The sequence below is a fragment of the Pristiophorus japonicus genome, unplaced genomic scaffold (assembly GCF_044704955.1).
Source record: "Pristiophorus japonicus isolate sPriJap1 unplaced genomic scaffold, sPriJap1.hap1 HAP1_SCAFFOLD_1285, whole genome shotgun sequence".
NCBI classification, from domain to species: Eukaryota; Metazoa; Chordata; class Chondrichthyes; family Pristiophoridae; genus Pristiophorus; species Pristiophorus japonicus.
The window spans coordinates 7,501-31,861 of NW_027250952.1; the positions used below are offsets into that span (position 1 = coordinate 7,501).

Below are 24,361 nucleotides of genomic sequence, written 5' to 3' on the forward strand. Positions count from 1 at the left end.
CTATGAGATCCCCTCTCATCCTTCTAAACTCCAGTGAATATAAGCCCAGTCGATCCAGTCTCTCTGCACATGTCAGTCCTGCCATCCCGGGAATCAGTCTGGTGAACCTTCGCTGCACTCCCTCAATAGCAAGAATGTCCTTCCTCAGGTTAGGAGACCAAAACTGTCCCTTTACTCGGAGATCATTTATTAATCCTGACTCATTACACAGGACCAGATCTCAGATAGCCTGCTCCCCGGTTGGTTCCGCAACGTACTGTTGAAGGAAGCGATGCCTGATTCACTCGATGGACTCTTCCTCAAGGCTACCCTGGCCAATTTGCTTTGTCCAATCGATAGCAAGGTAAAAATCGCCCATGATTATTGTAAAGCCTCCGTTATTTCTTGATTTATACTCTGGCCAACAATGTAGCCACTGTTAGGGGGCCTATAGACGACGCCCAGCGGATTTTGCCCTTATTATTCCTTATCTCCACCCAAACTGAGTTAACATCTTGATCCACTGAGCCAATATCGTTCCCCTCTATCTTTACATAAAGAACATGAGAACATCAGAAATAGGAGCAGGAGTCGGCCATTCGGCCCCTCGAGCCTGCTCCGCCATTTAATACGATCGTGGCTGATCCGATCATGGACTCAGCTCCACTTCCCTGCCCGCCCCCTTATCGGTTAAGAAACTGTCTATCTCTGTCTTAAATATATTCAATGTCCCGGCTTCCACAGCTCTCTGAGGCAGCGAGTTCCACAGATTTACAACCCTCTGAGAGAAGAAATTCCTCCTCATCTCAGTTTTAAATGGGTGGCCCCTTATTCTAAGACCATGCCCCCTAGTTCTAGTCTCCCCCATCAGTGGGAACATCCTCTCTGCATCCACCTTGTCGAGCCCCCCTCATAATCTGATACGTTTCGATAAGATCACCCCTCATTCTTCTGAATTCCAATGAGTAGAGGCCCAACCTCCTCAACCTTTCCTCATAAGACAACCCCCTCATCTCCGGAATCAACCGAGTGAACCTTCTCTGAACTGCCTCCAAAGCAAGTATATCCTTTCGTAAATACGGAGACCAAAACTGCACGCAGTACTCCAGCTGTGGCCTCACCAATACCCTGTATAACTGGAGCAAGACTTCCCTGCTTTTATACTCCATCCCCGCTTTGCAATAAAGGCCAAGATACCACTGGCCCTTCCTGATCACTTGCTGTACCTGCATACTATCCCTTTTGTGTCTCATGGCACAAGTACCCCCCCCCCCCCCAGGTCCGGCTGTACTGAGCTCGGGTGCGAGGCACACCACAGTCGAATAGCCGGCACACCTCCGTCTCTGCTCGCGGGCGGGGACCGGCGAAGGGTGAGCACCTTTGGCGTTGGGGGAGGGGGCGGGGGGAGGAGAACAGGGGGAGGGGGAGGGTGTCCCGCGGTCACTCACCTCCTGGATGATGGGAGGGGGGCATAAGCGGACCACTTCCGCCCTGCACGAGCCCCGGTACAGGCACGAGGGCTCCATGGCCCCGCACCACGCACAGCCGTACTTGCCGTCCGACACCTGGCACCGGCTGCAGTCCGAGCGGCCCACCGCGCAGTCGTAGAGGGTCACTGCAAGGGGGAGGGGGGGGGGCGGAGAAGCGGAGAGTCAGGAGCGTAGGAGGGCGGGGGGTACAAAGACAGCCGTTCGCAGAAAACATCACTTAACCATCCCTCCCCCACCCCGAGGGTTCCTCACCCCCATTCCCCCGCCCCCCACACCATCCCCCCCACACTTGCCAGCTCAGCTCGCCACGGGATATTCGGACATGTGGGGCTTCGCGGCTCACCCAACCCTGCCCCCGTTACCTGGCATCCAGGAGGGTGGTGGGTGCAGGGGGACGGGGTGGGGTGGGGAAATCGCTGTACAGCAACAGGAATCTTGCTAGGTTCACGTCCCCCCGTGCTCAATTTGTAGAGGGTGTTATCCCCACCCTCAGTACCGCCCCTCCGACAGTGCGGCGCTCCCTCAGTACCGCCCCTCCGACAGTGCGGCGCTCCCTCAGTACCGCCCCTCCGACAGTGCGGCGCTCCCTCAGTACTGCCCCTCCGACAGTGCGGGGCTCCCTCAGTACCGCCCCTCCGACAGTGCGGCACTCCCTCAGTACCGCCCCTCCGACAGTGCGGCGCTCCCTCAGTACCGCCCCTCCGACAGTGCGGCGCTCCCTCAGTACCGCCCCTCCGACAGTGCGGCGCTCCCTCAGTACCGCCCCTCCGACAGTGCGGGGCTCCCTCAGTACCGCCCCTCCGACAGTGCGCCGCTCCCTCAGTACCGTCCCTCCGACAGTGCGGGGCTCCCTCAGTACAGCCCCTCCGACAGTGCGGCGCTCCCTCAGTACTGCCCCTCCGACAGTGCGGCGCTCCCTCAGTACTGCCCCTCCGACAGTGCGGCGCTCCCTCAGTACTGCCCCTCCGACAGTGCGGCGCTCCCACAGTACTGCCCCTCCGACAGTGCGGCGCTCCCTCAGTACTGCCCCTCCGACAGTGCGGGGCTCCCTCAGTACTGCCCCTCCGACAGTGCGGCGCTCCCTCAGTACTGCCCCTCCGACAGTGCGGCGCTCCCACAGTACTGCCCCTCCGACAGTGCGGGGCTCCCTCAGTACTGCCCCTCCGACAGTGCGGGGCTCCCTCAGTACTGCCCCTCCGACAGTGCGGGGCTCCCTCAGTACTGCCCCTCCGACAGTGCGGCGCTCCCTCAGTACTGCCCCTCCGACAGTGCGGCGCTCCCACAGTACTGCCCCTCTGACAGTGCGGCGCTCCCTCAGTACTGCCCCTCCGACAGTGCGGCGCTCCCTCAGTACTGCCCCTCCAGTAGGACCCGGCATGAGGCAAAGTGCCCTTACCGTTCAACTCCTTCCAACTGTCTATTCGAAATGAGAGCCCTGTCCGAACAAAGACAGTAACTTGATATTCCATTGTCGGAGCAGAATATTCATACTGCAGGGGTGGAATAGAGACAATCAGAAATATTCAACCATGTTCCCACCCCCCCCTCCACCCTCCCGAACCCCTCGATTAGATTCCAGCCTGTAACTCACTCCCGGGTATCCGTTATTCTATATATAAACCCCCCGAACCCCTCGATTAGATTCCAGCCTGTAACTCACTCCCGGGTATTGGTTATTCTGTATATAAACCCCCCGAACCCCTCGATTAGATTCCAGCCTGTAACTCACTCCCGGGTATCTGTTATTCTATATATAAACCCCCTGAACCCCCCGATTAGATTCCAGCCTGTAACTCACTCCCGGGTATCTGTTATTCTATATATAAACCCCCCGAACCCCTCAATTAGATTCCAGCCTGTAACTTACTCCCGGGTATCTGTTATTCTATATATAAACCCCCCGAATCCCTCGATTAGATTCCAGCCTGTAACTCACTCCCGGGTATCCGTTATTCTATATATAAACCCCTCGATTAGATTCCAGCCTGTAACTCACTTCCGGGGTATCTGTTATTCTATATATAAACCCCCCGAACCCCTCGATTAGATTCCAGCCTGTAACTCACTCCCGGGTATCTGTTATTCTATATATAAACCCCCCGAACCCCTCGATTAGATTCCAGCCTGTAACTCACTCCCGGGTATCTGTTATTCTATATATAAATCCCCCACCGAACCCCTCGATTAGATTCCAGCCTGTATCTCACTCCCGGGTATCTGTTATTCTATATATAAACCCCCCGAATCCCTCGATTAGATTCCAGCCTGTAACTCACTCCCGGGTATCCGTTATTCTATATATAAACCCCTCGATTAGATTCCAGCCTGTAACTCACTTCCGGGGTATCTGTTATTCTATATATAAACCCCCCGAACCCCTCGATTAGATTCCAGCCTGTAACTCACTCCCGGGTATCTGTTATTCTATATATAAACCCCCCGAACCCCTCGATTAGATTCCAGCCTGTAACTCACTCCCGGGTATCTGTTATTCTATATATAAATCCCCCACCGAACCCCTCGATTAGATTCCAGCCTGTATCTCACTCCCGGGTATCTGTTATTCTATATATAAACCCCCCCGAACCCCTCGATTAGATTCCAGCCTGTAACTCACTCCCGGGTATTGGTTATCTGTGAATATATCGATGTGCTGAATCTCAGTGTGTACCTTGTTGACTGCGCAGGTTATGTTGAACATTCCGGGATGGTGTGTGTCACGTTGAACCACAGCTCTCATGATCAGCGGAGAATTATTGATTCCAACGACACACTCATAGTCCGCCTCTTCATTCTATTGAAGAAAGACAACTTCGTTTTTTTTTTGTTTCGGACTCATCATCGAGTTCAGCACTTTCACACCATAACCTCGACCCAGATTGTATTACCTTTCCCCCCTATCTTTGACAAAACCCCACCCCCCTTTTTAAATTTAAATTTAGTTTCTCTCTGTGTCTGCCACGGCAGCTGGTAATTACTCTGCTATTCATACCCTATGTAGACGCATCTTTAGTTTCTTAACCTCGATCATTCCCGCCACGATTCCGCCCTTTTGTCTCTCCAATCTCTCCTGGCTTTCACCCTAGCGTCGACCTTCACTTTTGTTTTTTCCTCCCCTCCCCGTGTTTCAGGGACCTCAACGCCTCCTTAATAATCTGTTGCATCAGAAATAGGGGCAGGAGTCGGTATTGGGGGTAATGTACTGACGTGGATAGAGAACTGGTTGGCAGACAGGAAGCAGAGAGTCGGGATAAACGGGTCCTTTTCAGAACGGCAGGCAGTGACTAGTGGGGTACCGCAGGGCTCAGTGCTGGGACCCCAGCTATTTACAATATACATCAATGATTTAGATGAAGGAATTGAGTGTAATATCTCCAACTTTGCAGATGACACTAAGCTGGGTGGCGGTGTGAGCTGTGAGGGGGACGCTAAAAGGCTGCAGGGTGACTTGGACGGGTTAGGTGAGTGGGCAAATACATGGCAGATGCAGTATAATGTGGATAAATGTGAGGTTATCCACTTTTGGGGCAAAAACACAAAGGCAGAATATTATCTGAATGGTGGCAGATTAGGAAAAGGGGAGGTGCAATGAGACCTGGGTGTCATGGTACATCAGTCACTGAAGGTTGGCATGCAGGTACAGCAGGCGGTGAAGAAGACAAATGGCATGTTGGCCTTCATAGCGAGAGGATTTGAGTATCGGAGCAGGGAGGTCTTACTGCAGTTGTACAGGGCCTTGGTGAGGCCTCACCTGGAATATTGTGTACAGTTTTGGTCTCCTAATCTGAGGAAGGACGTTCTTGCTATTGAGGGAGTGCAGCGAAGGTTCACCAGACTGATTCCCGGGATGGCAGGACTGACATATGAAGAAAGACTGGATCGACTAGGCTTATATTCACTGGAATTTAGAAGGATGAGAGGGGATCTCATAGAAACATATAAAATTCTGACAGGTTAGATGCAGGAAGAATGTTCCCGATGTTGGGGAAGTCCAGAACCAGGGGGTCACAGTCTAAGGATAAGGGGTAAGCCATTTAGGACCGAGATGAGGAGAAACTTCTTCACTCAGAGAATTGTGAACCTGTGGAATTCTCTACCACAGAGAGTTGTTGAGGCCAGTTCGTTAGATATATTCAAAAGGGAGTTAGATGTGGCCCTTATGGTTAAAGGGACCAAGGGGTATGGAGAGAAAGCAGGAATGGGGTACTGAGGGAATGATCAGCCATGATCATATTGAATGGTGGTGCAGGCTCGAAGGTTTTTGCCACCAAAGTGGATAACCTCACATTTATCCACATTATACTGCATCTGCCATGCATTTGCCCACTCACCTAACCTGTCCAAGTCACCCTGCAGTCTCTTAGCATCCTCCTCACAGCTCACACCGCCACCCAGCTTAGTGTCATCTGTAAACTTGGAGATATTACACTCAATTCCTTTGTCTAAATCATTAATGTATATTGTAAATAGCTGGGGTCCCAGCACTGAACCCTGCGGCACTCCACTAGTCACTGCCTGCCATTCTGAAAAGGACCCGTTTATCCCGACTCTCTGCTTCCTGTCTGCCAACCAGTTCTCTATCCACGTCAGTACATTACCCCCAATACCATGTGCTTTAATTTTACACACCAATCTCTTGTGTGGGACCTTTCAAAAGCCTTTTGAAAGTCTAAATACACCACATCCACTGGTTCTCCCTTGTCCACTCTACTAGTTACATCCTCAAAAAATTCCAGAAGATTCATCAAGCATGATTTCCCTTTCATAAATCCATGCTGACTTGGGCCAATCCTGTCACTGCTTTCCAAATGCGCTGCTATTACATCCTTAATAATTGATTCCAACATTTTCCCCACTACTGATGTCAGGCTGACCGGTCTATAATTATCAGTTTTCTCTCTTCCTCCTTTTTTAAAAAGTGGTGTTACATTAGCTACCCTCCAGTCCATAGGAACTGATCCAGAGTCGATCGACTGTTGGAAAATGATCACCAATGCATCCACTATTTCTAGGGACACTTCTTTAAGTACTCTGGGATGCAGACTATCAGGGCCTGGGGACTTATCGGCCTTCAATCCCATCAATTTTCCTAACACAATTTGCTGACTAATAAGGATTTCCTTCAGTTCCTCCTTCTCGCTAGACCCTCGGACCCCTAGTATTTCCGGAAGGTTATTTGTGTCTTCCTGAGAGAAGACAGAACCAAAGTATTTGTTCAATTGGTCTGCCATTTCTTTGTTCCCCATCCTCTGTCTCTCGTTAAGGGGAGATTGAATCGAGGGGTTCGAACTGATGAAGGGTTTTGATCGAGTGGATCGGGAGAACCTGTTCCCGGGAGCAGGAGAGTGGGTAACCAGAGGGACACAGATTGACGATAATCGACGATGGAACCAGAGGGGATGATGGGGAGAGTGTGTTTACGCAGCGAGTTGTTGTGATCGGGAACGTGCTGCCTGAAAGCTCGGTGGGAGCAGATTCAATAGTAACTTTCAAACCGGGAATTGGATAAATACCTGAAGGGGGAAAATGTGCCGGGGCTGTGGGGAAAGGGCAGGGGGGAGTGTGGGACTGATTGGGGTCGCTCTGTCACAGAGCCGGCACAGCACGGGGCTCCATGGGCCCAATGGGATCCTGCTGTGCGGTGTGGTTCTACGAAAGCTGGGCCGGTTCGGCTGCCGGAATGTTCCGCACGGACCGCCGACGCAAACTCACTTCCAATAGGTCCAGGTTCCGTCCAATCAGCTTCAGGGCCGTGTCGTGTCGCACTGGGATCAGCGTTGACCCCTCGATGCTCTCCACGTAGGGGCAATGATCGGGGCCCTTCATGGCAGCCTCGTGATCCTTCCGACGGAGGGGGGGGGAAGGGAGCGAGACATCAGTACAGGGGGCGCCCCCCCTCCCCTCCGGCACCTGCCCTCTCGCCCCTCCGACAGCGCAGTGCGGCGCTCCCTCAGTACCGCCCCTCCGACAGCGCAGTGCGGCGCTCCCTCAGCACCGCCCCTCCGACAGCGCAGTACGGCACTCCCTCAGTACCGCCCCTCCGACAGTGCGGCGCTCCCTCAGTTCCGCCCCTCCGACAGCGCAGTGCGGCACTCCCTCAGTACCGCCCCTCCGACAGTGCTGCGCTCCCTCAGTACTGCCCCTCCGACAGTGCGGCGCTCCCTCAGTACTGCCCCTCCGACAGTGCGGGGCTCCCTCAGTACTGCCCCTCCGACAGCGCAGTGCGGCACTCCCTCAGTACCGCCCCTCCGACAGTGCGGCGCTCCCTCAGTACTGCCCCTCCGACAGTGCGGGGCTCCCTCAGTACCGCCCCTCCGACAGTATGGCGCTCCCTCAGTACCGCCCCCTCCGACAGTGCGGCGCTCCCTCAGTACCGCCCCTCCGACAGTGCGGCGCTCCCTCAGTACTGCCCCTCCGACAGTGCGGGGCTCCCTCAGTACCGCCCCTCCGACAGTGCGGTGCTCCCTCAGTACCGCCCCTCCGACAGTGCGGCGCTCCCTCAGTACCGCCCCTCCGATAGTGCAGTGCGGCGCTCCCTCAGTACCGCCCCTCCGACAGTGCGGCGCTCCCTCAGTACCGCCCCTCCGACAGTGCGGCGCTCCCTCAGTACCGCCCCTCCGATAGCGCAGTGCGGCGCTCCCTCAGTACTGCCCCTCCGACAGTGCGGCACTCCCTCAGTACCGCCCCTCCGACAGTGCGGCACTCCCTCAGTACCGCCCCTCCGATAGCGCAGTGCGGCGCTCCCTCAGTACCGCCCCTCCGACAGCGCAGTGCGGCGCTCCCTCAGTACCGCCCCTCCGACAGCGCAGTGCGGCGCTCCCTCAGTACCGCCCCTCCGACAGCGCTCACCTTCTGGCTGAATATGATGTTCTCTCCCGCACACTTCCTCAGGTTAATGCAGCGATGCTCCTTAAGGCACCAGTTGCAGTTCCAGTCACTGGTTACACACGCTTTGCACCTGCAAACATTAAAGAAAGAATTGCATTTCTATGGCGCCTTTCATGACCACCGGACGTTCCAAAGCGCCTCACAGCCAATGAAGTACTTCTTTGAAGTGCGCTCACGGTTGTATTGTGGGAAAAGCCAATTTGCGCACAGCAAGCTCCCACACACAGCGATGTGATAATGACCCGGAGCGTCTGTTTTAGTGATGTTGGTCGAGGGATAAATATTGGCCCCAGGACACCGGGGAGAACTCCCCCTGCTCTTCTTCCAATAGTGGCCCCGGGATCCAGAGTGAGCACCTGCCTTTTATCCTCGGCCAGGCACACCTGTACAGGTAACCTACAAGTCTCCCACTGCAGTGCCCTCTGGTGGCAAACCTTGTGATGGTACCAACAGCGGGCATGTAGGACAGAATGGCAGGCAGTGACTAGTGGGGTACCGCAAGGTTCTGTGCTGGGGCCCCAGCTGTTTACACTGTACATTAATGATTTAGACGAGGGGATTAAATGTAGTATCTCCAAATTTGCGGATGACACTAAGTTGGGTGGCAGTGTGAGCTGCGAGGAGGATGCTGTGAGGCTGCAGAGTGACTTGGAATTGTTAGGTGAGTGGGCAAATGCATGGCAGATGAAGTATAATGTGGATAAATGTGAGGTTATCCACTTTGGTGGTAAAAACAGAGAGACAGACTATTATCTGAATGGTGACAGATTAGGAAAAGGGGAGGTGCAACGAGACCTGGGTGTCATGGTACATCAGTCATTGAAAGTTGGCATGCAGGTACAGCAGGCGGTTAAGAAAGCAAATGGCATGTTGGCCTTCATAGCGAGGGGATTTGAGTACAGGGGCAGGGAGCTGTTGCTACAATTGTACAGGGCCTTGGTGAGGCCACACCTGGAGTATTGTGGACAGTTTTGGTCTCCTAACCTGAGGAAGGACATTCTTGCTATTGAGGGAGTGCAGCGAAGGTTCACCAGACTGATTCCCGGGATGGCGGGACTGACCGATCAAGAAAGACTGGATCAACTGGGCTTGTATTCACTGGAGCTCAGAAGAATGAGAGGGGACCTCATAGAAACGTTTAAAATTCTGACGGGGTTAGACAGGTTAGATGCAGGAAGAATGTTCCCAATGTTGGGGAAGTCCAGAACCAGGGGACACCGTCTAAGGATAAGGGGGAAGCCATTTAGGACCGAGATGAGGAGGAATTTCTTCACCCAGAGAGTGGTGAACCTGTGGAATTCTCTACCACAGAAAGTTGTTGAGGCCAATTCACTAAATATATTCAAAAAGGAGTTAGATGAAGTCCTTAGTACTAGGGGGATCAAGGGGTATGGCGAGAAAGCAGGAATGGGATACTGAAGTTGCATGTTCAGCCATGAACTCATTGAATGGCGGTGCAGGCTAGAAGGGCCGAATGGCCTACTCCTGCACCTATTTTCTATGTTTCTATGTTTCTAGGATACATGACACATACCATTGGCCTTCCTAACCGCTTGCTGCACCTGCGTGTCTGCTTTCAGTGACTGGTGTACAAGGACACCCAGGTCCCTCTGTACATCCACACTTCCCGAGCCATCACCATTTAAATAATACTTTGTCCTTACATTTTTCCGACCAAAGTGGATAACTTCACATTTATCCGCGCTAAACTGTATCTGCCATGTGTTTGCCCAACCGATCTAAATCGCCTTGCAGGGTCTTTGCATCCTCCTCACAGCTCACAGTCCCATCTCGTTTTGTGTCATCGGCAAACTTGGAAATAGTACATTTGGTTCCCTCATCCAAATCATTTATATATATATTGTGAATAGCTGGGGCCCCAGCACTGATCCCTGCGGTACCCCACTCGTCATCGTAGGCAATCCCTCGGAATCGAGGAAGACTTGCTTCCACTCTAACAATGAGTCCTGCGGTGACTGAACAGTCCAATACGGGAGCCACAGTCCCTGTCACAGGTGGGACAGACAGTGGTTGAGGGAAGGGGAGGGTGGGACTGGTTTGCCGCACGCTCCTTCCGCTGCCTGCGCTTGGTTTCTGCACGCTCTCGGCGGCGAGACTCGAGGTGCTCAGCGCCCTCCCGGATGCACTTCCTCCACTTAGGGCGGGACTGGTCTTTGGGCCCAGGGACTCCCAGGTGTCGGTGGGGATGTTGCACTTTATCAGGGAGGGCTTTGAGGGTGGTCACTTGTAACGTTTCCTCTGCCCACCTTTGGCTCGTTTGCCCGTGAAGGAGTTCCGAGTAGAGCGCTTGGCTTTGGGGAGTCTCGTGTCTAGGGGGACATGCGGACAATGTGGCCCTGCCCAGCGGAGCTGGTCGAGTGTGGTCAGTGCTTCGATGCTGGGGATGTTGGGCCTGGTCGAGGACGCTAACGTTGGTGCGTCTGTCCTCCCGGGGGATTTGCCGGAACTCGCGGAGACAGCGTTGGTGGTATTTCTCCAGTGACTTGAGGTGTCTACTGTACATGATCCATGTCTCTGAGCCGTACAGGAGGGCGGGTATCACTACAGCCCTGTAGACCATGAGCTGGGGGTGAGGTACCTACTGTACATGGTCCATGTCTCTGAGACACACAGGAGGGCGGGTATCACTACAGCCCTGTAGACCGTGAGCTGGGTGGTGGATTTGAGGGCCTGGTCTTCAAACACTCTCTTCCTCAGACGGCCGAAGGCTGCACTGGCGCACTGGAGGCGGTGTTGGATCTCATCGACGATGCCTGCCCTGGTTGATAGGAGGCTCCCGAGGTATGGGAAATGGTCCACGTTGTCCAGGGCCGTGCCGTGGATCTTGACGACTGGGGGGGCAGTGCTGTGCGGCGAGGACAGGCTGGGGGAGGACCTTTGTCTTACGGATGTTAAGCGTAAGGCCTGTGTTTTCGTTTGCCTCAATAAATACGTCGACTATATCCTGGAGTGCAGCCTCTGTGTGTGAGCAGACGCAGGCATCGTCCGCACATTGTCTCCGCAAGATCCTGCAAATCCCCCGGGAGGACAGACGCACCAACGTTAGCGTCCTCGACCAGGCCCAACATCCCCAGCATCGAAGCACTGACCACACTCGACCAGCTCCGCTGGGCAGGACCACATTGTCCACATGTCCCCCAGACACGAGGCTCCCCAAAGCCAAGCGCTCTACTCGGAACTCCTTCACGGGCAAACGGGCCAAAGGTGGGCAGAGGGAACGTTACAAGGGACCACCCTCAAAGCCTCCCTGATAAAGTGCAACATCCCCACCGACACCTGGGAGTCCCTGGGCCCAAAGACCAGTCCGCCCTAAGTGGAGGGAGTGCATCCGGGAGGGCGCTGAGCACCTCGAGTCTCGTCGCCGAGAGTGTGCAGAAAGCAAGCGCAGGCAGCGGAAGGAGCGTGCGGCAAACCAGTCCCACCCTCCCCTTCCCTCAACCACTGTCTGTCCCACCTGTGACAGGGACTGTGGCTCCCGTATTGGGCTGTTCAGCCACCGAAGGACTCGTGTTAAGAGTGGAAGCAGGACTTCCTCGATTCCGAGGATCTGCCGATGAATGAATGAAATGAATTTGAAGTTTCAATGAGCCAGACCCGGGGATGGTGAGGTACGTACGGACAGGAAGGATGAAGTTGCTTCACAGCGCCACAGTCATAGAAGACAAACTCCGTGGTGGCAACGACCACTTTTCTGAACCAGACCGCCAATTCCATCGTCACGTGATCTGGGCAAACACAACCAAGCAGCATTAGTGTCCGCCTTGAGCGCACTTCGCGTCGACAGACTGCGAACGCGGAACGGGTTGGTTAGTTCGGACGGGTCTTGTTACACGCCGAGAACCCGTCGCAAATCCGACAGCAGGCGTACGAGGAATAAGTCCGCGGGAGCTGAAGTCAGAGTCCGAGTCAGGCACAAACTCCCTCGGTACCGCCCCTCCGACAGTGCGGCGCTCCCTCGGTACCGCCCCTCCGACAGTGCGGCGATCCCTCAGTACTGCACCTCCGACAGTGCGGCACTCCCTCAGTACCGCCTCTCCGACAGTGCGGGGCTCCCTCAGTACCGCCCCTCCAACAGTGCGGGGCTCCCTCAGTACCGCCCCTCCGACAGTGCGGCGCTCCCTCAGTACCGCCCCTCCGACAGTGCGGGGCTCCCTCAGTACCGCCCCTCCGACAGTGCGGCACTCCCTCAGTACCGCCCCTCCGACAGTGCGGCGCTCCCTCAGTACTGCCCCTCCGACAGTGCGGGGCTCCCTCAGTACTGCCCCTCCGACAGTGCGGCACTCCCTCAGTACCGCCCCTCCGACAGTGCGGCGCTCCCTCACGACTGCCCCTCCGACAGTGCGGGGCTCCCTCAGTACTGCCCCTCCGACAGTGCGGGGCTCCCTCAGTACTGCCCCTCCGACAGTGCGGCGCTCCCTCAGTACTGCCCCTCCGACAGTGCGGGGCTCCCTCAGTACTGCCCCTCCGACAGTGCGGCGCTCCCTCAGTACCGCCCCTCCGACAGTGCGGTGCTCCCTCAGTACCGCCCCTCCCTCAGTGATGCGCTCCCTCACTACCGCCCCTCCCTCAGTACGGCGCTCCCTCAGTACCGCCCCTCCCTCAGTACGGCGCTCCCTCAGTACAGCCCCTCCCTCAGTACGGCGTTCCCTCACTACCGCCCCTCCCTCAGTGCGGCGCTCCCTCACTACCGCCCCTCCGTGGACAAGACTGGAGCTCAATTTTACATCAGCTGTCCATAGACCGACGCCCTTTGCCCGTCTCACGCCCTCCCACCCTCCTCTCGACCCCGCGACCTCTCACCTTTGCCCGGGTCATTGCTTGGCAAGCGGTCGGTGTCCGGTGAGCGGCAGCTGAGCAGGTTCCCCGTGACCACGGCCGCCGTCATGTGTTCCCCGAAGGAGCAGCGGAATCCTTCCCCCGGGGCCAGGTCCGGGAGACGATCGATGGTCATCGTAATCTGCACAGAAACCCAACCGGTGACCTCTGTAACCCCCTCCGGCCCCTACACCCCTCCCTACCTCTGTAACCCCCTCCAGCCCCTACACCCCTCCCTATCTCTGTAACCCCCTCCGGCCCCTACACCCCTCCCTATCTCTGTAACCCCCTCCGGCCCCTACACCGTCCCTATCTCTGTAACCCCCTCCGGCCCCTACACCCCTCCCTATCTCTGTAACCCCCTCCGGCCCCTACACCCCTCCCTATCTCTGTAACCCCCTCCAGCCCCGACACCCCTCCCTATCTCTGTAACCCCCTCCGGCCCCTACACCCCTCCCTATCTCTGTAACCCCCTCCAGCCCCGACACCCCTCCCTATCTCTGTAACCTCCTCCAGCCCCTACACCCCTCCCTATCTCTGTAACCCCCTCCGGCCCCTACACCCCTCCCTATCTCTGTAACCCCCTCCGGCCCCTACACCCCTCCCTATCTCTGTAACCCCCTCCAGCCCCGACACCCCTCCCTATCTCTGTAACCCCCTCCGGCCCCTACACCCCTCCCTATCTCTGTAACCCCCTCCAGCCCCGACACCCCTCCCTATCTCTGTAACCTCCTCCAGCCCCTACACCCCTCCCTATCTCTGTAACCCCCTCCGGCCCCTACACCCCTCCCTATCTCTGTAACCCCCTCCAGCCCCGACACCCCTCCCTATCTCTGTAACCTCCTCCGGCCCCTACACCCCTCCCTATCTCTGTAACCCCCTCCAGCCCCGACACCCCTCCCTATCTCTGTAACCTCCTCCAGCCCCTACACCCCTCCCTATCTCTGTAACCCCCTCCGGCCCCTACACCCCTCCCTATCTCTGTAACCCCCTCCGGCCCCTACACCCCTCCCTATCTCTGTAACCCCCTCCGGCCCCTACACCCCTCCCTATCTCTGAAACCCCCTCCAGTCTCTACACCCCTCCCTATCTCTGTAACCCCCTCCAGCCCCTACACCCCTCCCTATCTCTGTAACCCCCTCCAGCCCCTACACCCCTCCCTATCTCTGTAACCCCCTCCAGCCCCCTACACCCCTCCCTATCTCTGTAACCCCCTCCAGCCCCCTACACCCCTCCCTATCTCTGTAACCCCCTCCGGCCCCTACACCCCTCCCTATCTCTGTAACCCCCTCCAGCCCCGACACCCCTCCCTATCTCTGTAACCCCCTCCGGCCCCTACACCCCTCCCTATCTCTGTAACCCCCTCCAGCCCCCTACACCCCTCCCTATCTCTGTAACCTCCTCCAGCCCCTACACCCCTCCCTATCTCTGTAACCCCCTCCAGCCTCCTACACCCCTCCCTATCTCTGTAACCCCCTCCAGCCCCTACACCCCTCCCTATCTCTGTAACCTCCTCCAGCCCCTACACCCCTCCCTATCTCTGTAACCCCCTCCGGCCCCTACACCCCTCCCTATCTCTGTAACCCCCTCCAGCTCCTACACCCCTCCCTATCTCTGTAACCCCCTCCGGCCCCTACACCCCTCCCTATCTCTGTAACCCCCTCCGGCCCCTACACCCCTCCCTATCTCTGTAACCCCCTCCGGCCCCTACACCCCTCCCTATCTCTGTAACCCCCTCCAGCGCCTACACCCCTCCATATCTCTGTAACCTCCTCCAGCCCCTACACCCCTCCCTATCTCTGTAACCTCCTCCAGCCCCTACACCCCTCCCTATCTCTGTAACCTCCTCCAGCCCCTACACCCCTCCCTATCTCTGTAACCTCCTCCAGCCCCTACACCCCTCCCTATCTCTGTAACCTCCTCCGGCCCCTACACCCCTCCCTATCTCTGTAACCCCCTCCGGCCGCTACACCCCTCCCTATCTCTGTAACCTCCTCCAGCCCCTACACCCCTCCCTATCTCTGTAACCTCCTCCAGCCCCTACACCCCTCCCTATCTCTGTAACCCCCTCCGGCCCCTACACCCCTCCCTATCTCTGTAACCCCCTCCAGCTCCTACACCCGTCCCTATCTCTGTAACCCCCTCCGGCCCCTACACCCCTCCCTATCTCTGTAACCCCCTCCGGCCCCTACACCCCTCCCTATCTCTGTAACCTCCTCCGGCCCCTACACCCCTCCCTATCTCTGTAACCTCCTCCGGCCCCTACACCCCTCCCTATCTCTGTAACCCCCTCCGGCCCCTACACCCCTCCCTATCTCTGTAACCCCCTCCAACGCCTACACCCCTCCATATCTCTGTAACCTCCTCCAGCCCCTACACCCCTCCCTATCTCTGTAACCTCCTCCAGCCCCTACACCCCTCCCTATCTCTGTAACCTCCTCCAGCCCCTACACCCCTCCCTATCTCTGTAACCTCCTCCAGCCCCTACACCCATCACTATCTCTGTAACCTCCTCCGGCCCCTACACCCCTCCCTATCTCTGTAACCCCCTCCGGCCACTACACCCCTCCCTATCTCTGTAACCCCCTCCGGCCCCTACACCCCTCCCTATCTCTGTAACCTCCTCCGGCCCCTACACCCCTCCCTATCTCTGTAACCTCCTCCAGCCCCTACACCCCTCCCTATCTCTGTAACCTCCTCCGGCCCCTACACCCCTCCCTATCTCTGTAACCCCCTCCGGCCCCTACACCCCTCCCTATCTCTGTAACCTCCTTCAGCCCCTACACCCCTCCCTATCTCTGTAACCTCCTCCGGCCCCTACACCCCTCCCTATCTCTGTAACCCCCTCCAGCGCCTACACCCCTCCCTATCTCTGTAACCCCCTCCGGCCCCTACACCCCTCCCTATCTCTGTAACCTCCTCCAGCCCCTACACCCCTCCCTATCTCTGTAACCTCCTACACCCCTACACCCCTCCCTATCTCTGTAACCCCCTCCGGCCCCTACACCCCTCCCTATCTCTGTAACCTCCTCCAGCCCCTACACCGCTCCCTATCCCTGTAACCCCCTCCGGCCCCTACATCCCTCCCTATTTCTGTAACCTCCTCCAGCCCCTACAACCCTCCCTATCTCTGTAAACCCCTCCAGCCCCTACACCCCTCCCTATCTCTAACCTCCTCCAGCCCCTACAGCCCTCCCTATCTCTGTAAACCCCTCCAGCCCCTACACCCCTCCCTATCTCTGTAACCCCCTCCAGCCCCTACACCCCTCCCTATCTCTGTAACCTCCTCCAGTCCCTACACCCCTCCCTATCTCTGTAACCTCCTCCAGCCCCTACACCCCTCCCTATCTCTGTAACCTCCTCCAGCCCCTACAACCCTCCCTATCTGTTTAACCTCCTCCAGCCCCTACACCCCTCCCTATCTCTGTAACCCCCTCCAGCCCCTACACCCCTCCCTATCTCTGTGACCCCTCCAGCCCCTACACCCCTCCCTATCTCTGTAACCTCCTCCAGCCACTACACCCCTCCCTATCTCTGTAACCCCCTCCAGCCCTTATACCCCTCCCTATCTCTGTAACCTCCTCCAGCCCCAACATCCCTCCCTATCTCTGTAACCTCCTCCAGCCCCTACACTCCTCCATATCTCCCTAACCCCCATAGCCCCTACACCCCTCCCTATCTCTGTAACCTCCTCCAGCCCCGACACCCCTCCCTATCTCTGTAACCCCCTCCAGCCCCTACACCCCTCCCTATCTCTGTAACTTCCACCAGCCCGACACCCCTCCCTATCTCTGCAACCTCCTCCAGCCCCTACACCCCTCCAAGATGTCTGCGCTCCTCTAATTCTGCCCTCCTTGGCATTCCTGATAATAATCACTCGAACATTGGTGGCTGTGCCTTCTGTTGCCTGGGCCCCAAGCTCTGGCTCCACTGACCTGCCCTGGGAGTGTTTGATGGGACAGTGTAGAGGGAGCTTTACTCTGTATCTAACCCCCTGTACCTGCCCTGGGAGTGTTTGATGGGACAGTGTAGAGGGAGCTTTACTCTGTATCTAACCCCCTGTACCTGCCCTGGGAGTGTTTGATGGGACAGTGTAGAGGGAGCTTTACTCTGTATCTAACCCCCTGTACCTGCCCTGGGAGTGTTTGATGGGACAGTGTAGAGGGAGCTTTACTCTGTATCTAACCCCGTGCTGTACCTGCCCTGGGAGTGTTTGATGGGACAGTGTAGAGGGAGCTTTACTCTGTATCTAACCCCCTGTACCTGCCCTGGGAGTGTTTGATGGGACAGTGTAGAGGGAGCTTTACTCTGTATCTAACCCCCTGTACCTGCCCTGGGAGTGTTTGATGGGACAGTGTAGAGGGAGCTTTACTCTGTATCTAACCCCGTGCTGTACCTGTCCTGGGAGTGTTTGATGGGACAGTGTAGAGGGAGCTTTACTCTGTATCTAACCCCCTGTACCTGCCCAGGGAGTGTTTGATGGGACAGTGTAGAGGGAGCTTTACTCTGTATCTAACCCCCTGTACCTGCCCTCGGAGTGTTTGGTGGGACAGTGCAGAGGGAGCTTTACTCTGTATCTAACCCCCTGTACCTGCCCTGGGAGTGTTTGATGGGACAGTGTAGAGGGAGCTTTACTCTGTATCTAACCCCCTGTACCTGCCCTGGGAGTGTTTGATGGGACAGTGTAGAGGGAGCTTTACTCTGTATCTAACCCCCTGTACCTGTCCTGGGAGTGTTTGATGGGACAATGTAGAGGGAGCTTTACTCTGTATCTAACCCCCTGTACCTGCCCTGGGAGTGTTTGATGGGGCAGTGTAGAGGGAGCTTTACTCTGTATCTAACCCCCTGTACCTGCCCTGGGAGTGTTTGATGGGACAGTGTAGAGGGAGCTTTACTCTGTATCTAACCCCCTGTACCTGCCCTGGGAGTGTTTGATGGGACAGTGCAGAGGGAGCTTTACTCTGTATCTAACCCCCTGTACCTGCCCTGGGAGTGTTTGATGGGACAGTGCAGAGAGAGCTTTACTCCCTTGCTATGGTGATTGGGCCTACCTCTCTCTGTTCCTCCCTGCTCAGGTTGGCTGGAATCTTGCTGTGCACAGACAGGCATCGCCCATTTGTCTCGTAGACCCACAGCCAGTGATTGGCTTCCTGGTGACGATCACACTCCAGTTTCCTGGAACACCTGTGGACAGACGGCGATCGAGTTAGTGTCAACATTGATCCACTGAGGGAGCCCCGCACTGTCGGAGGGGCGGTACTGAGGGAGTGCCGCACTGTCGGAGGGGAAGTACTGAGGGAGTGCCGCACTGTCGGAGGGGCAGTACTGAGGGAGTGCCGCACTGTCGGAGGGGCGGTACTGAGGGAGCCCCGCACTGTGGGAGGGACAGTACTGAGGGAGTGCCGCACTGTCGGAGGGGCGGTACTGAGGGAGTGCCGCACTGTCGGAGGGGCAGTACTGAGGGAGCGCCGCACTGTCGGAGGGGCAGTACTGAGGGAGCCCCGCACTGTCGGAGGGGCGGTACTGAGGGAGCGCCGCACTGTCGGAGGGGCGGTACTGAGGGAGCCCCGCACTGTCGGAGGGGCGGTACTGAGGGAGCGCCGCACTGTCGGAGGGGCGGTACTGAGGGAGCGCCGCACTGTCGGAGGGGCAGTACTGAGGGAGCCCCGCACTGTCGGAGGGGCGGTACTGAGGGAGCGCCGCACTGTCGGAGGGGCGGTACTGAGGGAGCGCCGGACTGCCGGAGGGGCGGTACTGAGGGAGCTCCGCACTGTCGGAGGGGCGGTACCGAGGGAGCTCCGCACTGTCGGAGGGGCAGTACTGAGGGAGCTCCGCACTGTCGGAGGGGCGGTACTGAGGGAGCTCCGCACTGTCGGAGGGGCGGTACTGAGGGAGCCCCGCACTGTCGGAGGGGCAGTACTGAGGGAGCTCCGCACTGTCGGAGGGGCAGTACTGAGGGAGCGCCGCACTGTCGGAGGGGCGGTACTGAGGGAGCCCCGCACTGTCGGAGGGGCGGTACTGAGGGAGCGCCGCACTGTCGGAGGGGCGGTACTGAGGGAGCGCCGCACTGTCGGAGGGGCGGTACTGAGGGAGCCCCGCACTGTCGGAGGGGCAGTACTGAGGGAGCTCCGCACTGTCGGAGGGGCAGTACTGAGGGAGCCCCGCACTGTCGGAGGGGCGGTACTGAGGGAGCGCCGCACTGTCGGAGGGGCGGTACTGAGTGAGTGCCGCTCTGTCGGAGGGGCGGTACTGAGGGAGCGCCGCACTGTCGGAGGGGCGGTACTGAGGGAGCGCCGCACTGTCGGAGGGGCAGTACTGAGGGAGTGCCGCACTGTCGGAGGGGCGGTACTGAGGGAGCGCCGCACTGTCGGAGGGGCAGTACTGAGGGAGCACCGCACTGTCGGAGGGGCAGTACTGAGGGAGCCCCGCACTGTCGGAGGGGCAGTACTGAGGGAGCACCGCACTGTCGGAGGGGCGGTACTGAGGGAGCACCGCACTGTCGGAGGGGCAGTACTGAGGGAGCACCGCACTGTCGGAGGGGCAGTACTGAGGGAGCCCCGCACTGTCGGAGGGGCATTAACCTCATGAACTCTCAGGTTAGGTCATCACGATTACCCTCTAAATTACCATCCTCGTGGGGAGTTAACCTCATTGCCACTGAGTTAGTGGGCGGGGGAGGGGAGGAAGGGTTGGGGTCAGATCACCCGCCGGGTGTGTGGTCAGTCCCTCCTCTCTCGATTATCCCAACACTCTCCTGGCTGGCCTTCCATGTTCCACCATCTGTAAGCATCAGTTCTTCCAAAATATGCCCCGTGTCCTAACTCGCACCGAGTCCCGCTCACCCATCACCCCCTGTGCTCACTGACCCGTGTCCTAACTCACACCGAGTCCCACTCACCCATCACCCCCTGTGCTCACTGACCCCGTGTCCTAACTCGCACCCAGTCCCACTCACCCATCACCCCCTGTGCTCACTGACCCCATGTCCTAACTCGCACCGAGTCCCACTCACCCATCACCCCCTGTGCTCACTGCCCCCGTGTCCTAACTCGCACCCAGTCCCACTCACCCATCACCCCCTGTGTTCACTGACCTCGTGTCCTAACTCGCACCCAGTCCCACTCACCCATCACCCCCTGTGCTCACTGCCCCCGTGTCCTAACTCGCACCGAGTCCCGCTCACCCATCACCCCCTGTGCTCCCTGACCCCGTGTCCTAACTCGCACCCAGTCCCACTCACCCATCACCCCCTGTGCTCGCTGACCCCGTGTCCTAACTCACACCCAGTCCCGCTCACCCATCACCCCCTGTGCTCACTGACCCCGTGTCCTAACTCACACCCAGTCCCATTCACCCATCACCCTCTGTGCTCGCTGACCCACATTGGCTCCCAGTTAAACAACGCCTCGATTTCAAAATTCTCATCCTTGTTTACAAATCCCTCCATGGCCCTCGCCCCTCCCTATCTCTGTAATCTCCTCCAGCTCCTACACCCCTCCCTATCTCTGTAATCCCCTCCAGCCCCGACACCCCTCCCTATCTCTGTAATCCCCTCCAGCCCCTACTCCCCTCCCTAACTCTGTAACCTCCTTCAGTCCCTACACCCCTCACTATCTCTGTAACCCCCTCCAGCCCCACAACCCCCCGAGATGTCTGCACGCCTCTAATTCTGCCCTCCTGACCATCCCTGATTATAATCGCTCCACCATCGGTGGCCGTGCCTTCTGTTGCCTGGGCCCCAAGCTCTGGAACTCCCTCCCTAAACCTCTCCGCCTCTCTCTCCTCCTTCAGGACACTCCTTTAAGATTATGAAGGGGGTTCGATAGGGTAGACGTAGATAAGATGTTCCCACTTGTGGGGGAGACCAGAACTCGGGGGCCACCAATATCAGACAGTCACTGATAAACCCAGTGGGGAATTCAGGAGAAACTTCTTTACCCAGAGAGCGGTGGGAATGTGGAACTCGCTGCCACAGGGAGGGCTCGAGGCCAATAGTATCGATATATTTCAGGGCAAGGTGATGTCTCCCAAGATCCTGCAAATCCCCCGGGAGGACAGACGCACCAACGTTAGCGTCCTCGACCAGGCCCAACATCCCCAGCATCGAAGCACTGACCACACTCGACCAGCTCCGCTGGGCAGGGCCACATTGTCCGCATGTCCCCCCAGACACGAGACTCCCAAAGCAAGCGCTCTACTCGGAACTCCTTCACGGGCAAACGAGTCAAAGGTGGGCAGAGGAAACGTTACAAGGGACCACCCTCAAAGCCCTCCCTGATAAAGTGCAACATCCCCACCGACACCTGGGAGTCCCTGGGCCCAAAGACCAGTCCCGCCCTAAGTGGAGGAAGTGCATCCGGGAGGGCGCTGAGCACCTCGAGTCTCGTCGCCGAGAGCGTGCAGAAAGCAAGCGCAGGCAGCGGAAGGAGCGTGCGGCAAACCAGTCCCACCCTCCCCTTCCCTCAACCACTGTCTGTCCCACCTGTGACAGGGACTGTGGCTCCCCGTATTAGACTGTTCAGCCACCGAAGGACTCATTTTTCGAGTGGAGGCAAGTCTTCCTCGATTCCGAGGGTGTCATGTTCGGAGTTTACAGTGTTCAGTCTCTGGACTTACTGCATACACAACATTTGGCGACGAGATAACAAGAACCTGCGCATGTAAAAATGAGTGCAATTGGAATTCTGGAGCGATTCGTGGAGGGAGAAGATTGGGCAGACTTTGTCGCCCGCTTGAACCAGTACTTCGTGGCCAACAAATTGGAGGCAGACGCAGTTCAGCGCCGGGCGGTGTCACGGTTTGTGGTCCGAAAATCGATGGTCTCATCTCCTCTCGCCCTTAAGTCCAAACGGACAAGGACTATGAAACACTGTGTGCTCTGGTACGTGACCATCTCAAACCAGATGAAGGCATCGTCATCTCAGGACATCGGTTCTATACGCACGTTCGTTCTGAGGGCCAGGATGTATCGGAATTCGTTGGCGAGCTACGACGCCTAGCTGGACCGTGCAAGTTCGAGGCTGCGTGGGCTGACATGCTGCGGGACTTCTTTGTAGTCGGCATCAACCACGAGGTGACCCTGCGTAAGCTACTGGCCGCGGAGACGCTGGATTTGAGCGAGGCCATCACGTTTGCCCAGCCATGCATGACAGCGGACAAAAGCTTAAAGCAGATATCATTGAAAAATCGGACCTCGGCAAGTGCTGTACACAAGATAGTGTCGTCGCTTGGCGTACGGCAGGGCGTACCCGACTGCGTACGCAAAACCCGCGGCCGCTCAAAGTCAGCCGGCGGGGGTGAATCCGATTTCACCGTGTTGGCGTTGTGGGGGAAATCACCGGCCTCGTCAGTGTCGGTTCAAACAGTATCTGTGTAAAGGGAGAGTGAGAGTGGGGCACCTCCAGCGCAAGTGTCCGCAGGTGAGCAAGCGTGCTGCGACACACCACGTGGAGGATGAGAGTCAGACTAGCGCGGATCCGGATACGCGATCCGAGATACCAGAGGAGGTAGTGCATGGACTGTATTCGTTCCTAACTAAAGAGCCAACCGATAATGATTAATGTAAACATAGAAACATAGAAAATAGGTGCAGGAGTAGGCCATTCGGCCCTTCTAGCCTGCACCGCCATTCAATGAGTTCATGGCTGAACATGCAACTTCAGTACCCCATTCCTGCTTTCTCGCCATACCCCTTGATCCCCCGAGTAGTAAGGACTACATCCAACTCCTTTTTGAATATATTTAGTGAATTGGCCTCAACTACTTTCTGTGGTAGAGAATTCCACAGGTTCACCACTCTCTGGGTGAAGAAGTTTCTCCTCATCTCGGTCCTAAATGGCTTACCCCTTATCCTTAGACAGTGACCCCGGGTTCTGGACTACCCCAACATCGGGGAACATTCTTCCTGCATCTAACCTGTCTAAACCCGTCAGAATTTTAAACGTTTCTATGAGATCCCCTCTCATTCTTCTGAACTCCAGTGAATACAAGCCCAGTTGATCCAGTCTTTCTTGATGGGTCAGTCCTGCCATCCCGGGAATCAGTCTGGTGAACCTTCGCTGCACTCCCTCAATAGCAAGAATGTCCTTCCTCAGGTTAGGAGACCAAAACTGTACACAATACTCCAGGTGTGGCCTCACCAAGGCCCTGTACAACTGTAACAACACCTCCCTGCCCCTGTACTCAAATCCCCTCGCTATGAAGGCCAACATGCCATTTGCTTTCTTAACCGCCTGCTGTACCTGTATGCCAACTTTCAATGACTGATGTACCATGACACCCAGGTCTCGTTGCACCTCCCCTTTTCCTAATCTGTCACCATTCAGATAATAGTCTGTCTCTCTGTTTTTACCACCAAAGTGGATAACCTCACATTTATCCACATTATACTGCATCTGCCATGCATTTGCCCACTCACCTAACCTATCCAAGTCACTCTGCAGCCTCATAGCATCCTCCTCGCAGCTCACACTGCCACCCAACTTAGTGTCATCCGCAAATTTGGAGATATTACATTTAATCCCCTCGTCTAAATCATTAATGTACAATGTAAACAGCCGGGGCCCCAGCACAGAACCTTGCGGTACCCCACTAGTCACTGCCTGAATGTAAAACTTAACGGTGTGCGGGTATCGATGGAATTGGACACGGGGGCGAGTCAATCAATAATGAGCCAGAGGACATGCGACAGGCTGTGGGATACTAAGGCTGTGAGGCCTAAGCTGAGTCCAGTCGATGCCAAGTTGCGTACGTACACTCGAGAACTCATAACAGCGATCGGCAGTGCAGTAGTCAAGGTGTCGTATCATGGTGCGTTTCACGATTTACCGTTGTGGATTGTTCCAGGCAATGGTCCAACGTTGTTCGGCAGGAAGTGGCTCGAAAAAAATCAAATGGAATTGGAACGAGATCAAAGCGTTGTCGGAGGAGGAGGATACTCCATGAGCAAGTTCCCCTCGCTGTTTGAACCAGGCGTCGGCAATTTCACGGGAGCCAAGGTGCAGGTCCACGTGGTCTCAGATGCAAGGCCCGTCCATCATAAAGCTCGGGCGGTTCCGTACACGATGAGGGAGAAGGTCGAAATCGAACTGGACAGACTCCAGCGGGAAGGGATCATATCACCGGTCGAATATAACGAATGGGCCAGCCCCATGGTTCCCGTGCTGAAA

At 56.8% G+C, this 24,361-nt stretch overlaps 1 protein-coding gene across 1 annotated transcript in view; it reads right to left on the minus strand.

Moving 5' to 3' along the window:
- LOC139242272 (plexin-B3-like) overlaps positions 1-24,361 on the minus strand; it is a gene marked incomplete at its 3' end in the record, with an annotated part of 71,017 nt that overhangs the window by 2,085 nt on the left and 44,571 nt on the right. Inside the window, exons 6-13 of the mRNA XM_070870301.1 lie at positions 18,245-18,377; positions 13,179-13,335; positions 11,995-12,103; positions 8,319-8,427; positions 7,182-7,310; positions 4,141-4,263; positions 2,866-2,959; positions 1,428-1,594 (exon numbers count right to left, since the gene is read on the minus strand). Coding sequence (XP_070726402.1) covers positions 1,428-1,594; positions 2,866-2,959; positions 4,141-4,263; positions 7,182-7,310; positions 8,319-8,427; positions 11,995-12,103; positions 13,179-13,335; positions 18,245-18,377 — 1,021 coding nt within the window. The remainder of the gene's footprint in view (positions 1-1,427; positions 1,595-2,865; positions 2,960-4,140; positions 4,264-7,181; positions 7,311-8,318; positions 8,428-11,994; positions 12,104-13,178; positions 13,336-18,244; positions 18,378-24,361) is intronic.